We start from the raw sequence: 3,437 nt of genomic DNA on the forward strand, positions 1-3,437 counted from the left end.
TAGTGGAAGGTGTCCCTGCCCTTGGCAGGGGGTGGAATGGGATGAGCTTTAAGGTCCCTTCCAATCGAAGCCACTGTGATTCAATGATATGATTCCAGGACTCCACCCCAAAGGAGCCACATCCACTCTCCCACTCACGGAGCTGCCCCAGCCATGACATCCTTCGGTGCAGCTCCAACCCCCCGTACCTGTTCATGAGCGGGAGGGCAGCGCTGCCTTTGCCCATGCTGTGGTTGAGGTTGGCGGACGACACGGTGCCGAGGCTGGAATAGATAATCCGCAGCATCGTCCACGTCTGAGCCACCTGCGTGGGAGACAGCCAGTGCCAGACCTTGCCGGGCTGCAAACCAGGCCCTGTCCTGCCCTCCCCGTCCCACACCTCACCTGGTTGCGGTCCAGGCCCTTGGCCACCTTGGCGTTGTGGTCGCAGAGCTCGGCCAGGGGCCGGCCGGCCAGCGCGTACTGCTTGGCCGTGTGCACGAACCAGTCCATGCTGCCGCTCTCCACGTCCGTCTCGAACACGCTGAGGGCGCTGGAGGACGAGATGTACTCGAACTGCTCCGTGGGGTCCAGCTTGCGCTTGAAGAAGATGGGGTGGCGCCGGTCCCCGATGTAGGGCTTGCGGTTGGAGTCGGAGGAGATGAGGCTCTCCTTGGCGGCGAAGGCCAGGTCTCCGTACAGGCTGTAGCACAGCCCCTCGGGGTTGGCCCGGTCGATGGGCTGGCTGGCGTCCTTGAAGATGTGCTGGTAAAGGGTGCTGTCCTTGGAGCCCGACAGCAGGAAATAGGGGTCGTGGAGGTGCCGCCACACGATGCCCGTGGTGACGTCCTTGTGCTCCTCGAACATGGCGGAGGGGATGAAGGGGCGGCGCACGTCCCACACGTAGATGTTGTGGTCCACCATCATGGAGCAGGTGGCGATGTGGTGCTTGCACTCGGGGCGCCACTTCACCCGCGCCACCGAGGCGATGGTCTGCACGCAGTAAATCTCCTTCGCCCGCGTTGTGTTCATGTCCCACACCTTCACCATCTTGTCCCGGCCGCCCGTGGCCAGCCAGCCCCTGGGAGAAGGATGGAGGAAGATGGGGAGACGGCAGCGTGCATCTGTGCCCCTTCCCCTCTCCCACCCTGGCACAGAAACACTCACAGCACAGACTGACCACATCCAGGCCACGGGGAGGCAGCCAGCCTGCAACTGCATCCTCCCAGCTGCTCCACTGACACCTCCTCTCTCCAACAACCAGGTCAGGCAACACCCTTCTTCCTGCCCCCACTTAGGGCCCTGCACCTTTAGAGCCACACTCCCAGTCCGACCAGTTCCCTCTACCTCTGGTTTCCTCTTGCCAGGCACAGCAGAGAGGAAAAAGGCCACTTTGAACATATTTCAGTGTCTCCCTAAGCTCGTGAGGAGTTGCAGCACTGCCTGGCAGGGAGCGAGGAGGGACCTGCACACCACAGCAGCTGCTTCCAGACCCTTCCCAATCATCCCCCGGGAAAGGCAGGAGGAGGCAAACATGACCAAACACAGCTGAATCATGTCACAGAACACACGCCCTCGGCGTACCCTGGCTCCCCTGCTTGCTATATCTGATCATTAGCAATCCAGCGCCTCCAAATCCCCTAATTTGTCAAAGAAAGCCCCCAAAACACCCCAACACGGCCTCAAACCCTCAAAGCAACAATTGCTCCAACCTTCCAGCAACATCCCAGCCTCTGACACAGTGACCAAGATACCAGAGATGCTGATCTCTCCCCTGAAAGTTGCCAGCCCCGTTTTTAGGGCCTCCTTCATCCCTGCGAGACCAGGTGGCTGCCAGGGCCCAGCCCACCCCCACCTGTCCTCCAGGTGCCAGTCGCAGCAGAAGACGGGCCCGTTGTGGGCCGTGAACATCCTCTCGTAGCGGTCGGGCCGCCGGATGTCCCACAGCTGCACGTTCCCGTTCTCGAAGGTGGCGGCGAAGGTGAAATAGTCCCGGATGCTGAACTGCACATCACGCACGCTCTCCGACTGGCCTGAGGGACAGAAGGCGAGATCCGGTGGGACAGAGCTCCAGCAGAGCTACAAACCCCACTGGGGGAGCCCTGGGGGTCCCCGGTTCAGAGGGAAGGGGAGGCAGGGAGTGATGTGACCACCTTCCATCTTCATCTCCATCCCACTGCTGAGAGGGACCGAAAAGCACCAAAACGCCTCTCAGCTCCCTCCCTCCCTGCTTTGGGCATCACACCCTGACCCTGAGCAAACCTTCCTCCTGGGCACGGGGAAAGGGCAAAGCCCTCAATCTCTGCCTCTCCCAGGGAAAGAGGACAAGCAAAGGAAGGGCGAAGCCCTCAATCCCTGCCTCCCCCAGGGAACAGGGGAACCGGCAGCCGTGTCTGTACCAGAGAAGGTGCTGACAGAGTCCTTCTTGCGCAGGTCGAAGCACTTCATGTACCCGTCCTGGGAGCCGCTGAGCAGCATGTACACCTCGGTGGGGTGGAAGCACACCTTGTTCACCGTGCGCTTGTGCTCCGTGAACAGCTGGTCCTGCTTGTTGCGGGACGGCTTGCCGAGGTTCCAGGTGACCACCACGCCGTTGGTGGCGGCCGTGGCCAGCAGGTTCTCATCCATCTGGTGCCACACCACGTCGGCGCAGCTGAAGTTCAGGGAGGGCTTGCGGCCCACGCGCAGGTTCAGCTTCTCCACGAACTGCTCCTCCTCGATGGAGTAGATCTTGAAGATGTTGCGTCCGGCCACCACGACCTGCGCGGCGTCGCGGCACACGCTGATGGCGTTGGCGGGGGCGTCCAGGTGGCAGAACATGGTGCGGCCGCTCAGGGTGTTGCCCCCCAGGGCCGTGGTGACCCTGGCCATCTTCTCCATGGCTGTTCTCGGGGCACCGTCCCCTCTCCAGGAGCAGGCTCGCAGGTTCGTGTCCCCACAGGCTGCCTGCTCCCCCTCAGCCAGAGCTGGGCAGGGCCAGGCGGGGCTCCCGCAGCTCCTGCCGGGCCCTGGAGGCTCCACCCGCGGCTTTGTCTGGCTGCATCAACGGGCTGTGGGGGTGAGAGGCACAGAGCTGCCGGGGGGAGGGAGATACAGCCTGGGCTGGGCTCTCCTCTGCTGCCTTCTGTGACTCCCTCTCAGGGAGCTCCTGAAAACCTTTCCTGGGTTCTTTCTTCCCTCTTCAGTTACAGTCTGAGGTGTTTCAGTGGTGAGAGCAGCTGTTGCTGACGGGACAGGTTGACTGCAGCGCTGTGGGCCGAGGTGAGCAGAGTCATCAGCACGAGGTGGGGTGAAGCGAGGGACAGGCACCTCCCCGGGGCACTGCCTGCACCCCAAACCCTGCAGGAACCAAGGCTTCACCCTCCTCTAGCAGAAGGGGCCCAGCAGCTACTCGGGGGTATCTTGGGGCCAGCGAGGCTGCCTGAGGGGGGTCACAGCGTCCCCCAGAGCCAGGCTGA

The 3,437-nt window shown here is 62.5% G+C and overlaps 2 protein-coding genes across 2 annotated transcripts in view; both read right to left on the reverse strand.

The window, feature by feature from the left end:
- The window catches only part of WDR24 (WD repeat domain 24), a 7,248-nt gene extending 4,389 nt beyond the window's left edge, over nucleotides 1-2,859 (reverse strand). The window contains exons 1-4 of the mRNA XM_029957770.1: nucleotides 2,379-2,859; nucleotides 1,835-2,012; nucleotides 385-1,060; nucleotides 189-304 (exon numbers count right to left, since the gene is read on the reverse strand). Coding sequence (XP_029813630.1) covers nucleotides 189-304; nucleotides 385-1,060; nucleotides 1,835-2,012; nucleotides 2,379-2,859 — 1,451 coding nt within the window. The remainder of the gene's footprint in view (nucleotides 1-188; nucleotides 305-384; nucleotides 1,061-1,834; nucleotides 2,013-2,378) is intronic.
- Nucleotides 2,860-2,935: 76 nt separating this feature from the next.
- Nucleotides 2,936-3,437, reverse strand: part of FBXL16 (F-box and leucine rich repeat protein 16) — a 19,307-nt gene continuing 18,805 nt past the window's right edge. Inside the window, exon 7 of the mRNA XM_029957874.1 lies at nucleotides 2,936-3,016. Within this exon, the coding sequence (XP_029813734.1) occupies nucleotides 2,936-3,016 (81 nt within the window). The remainder of the gene's footprint in view (nucleotides 3,017-3,437) is intronic.

The sequence above is a fragment of the Manacus vitellinus genome, unplaced genomic scaffold (genome assembly GCF_001715985.3).
Source record: "Manacus vitellinus isolate BGI_N305 unplaced genomic scaffold, ASM171598v3 scaffold_12_pilon, whole genome shotgun sequence".
Taxonomy (NCBI): domain Eukaryota; kingdom Metazoa; phylum Chordata; class Aves; order Passeriformes; family Pipridae; genus Manacus; species Manacus vitellinus.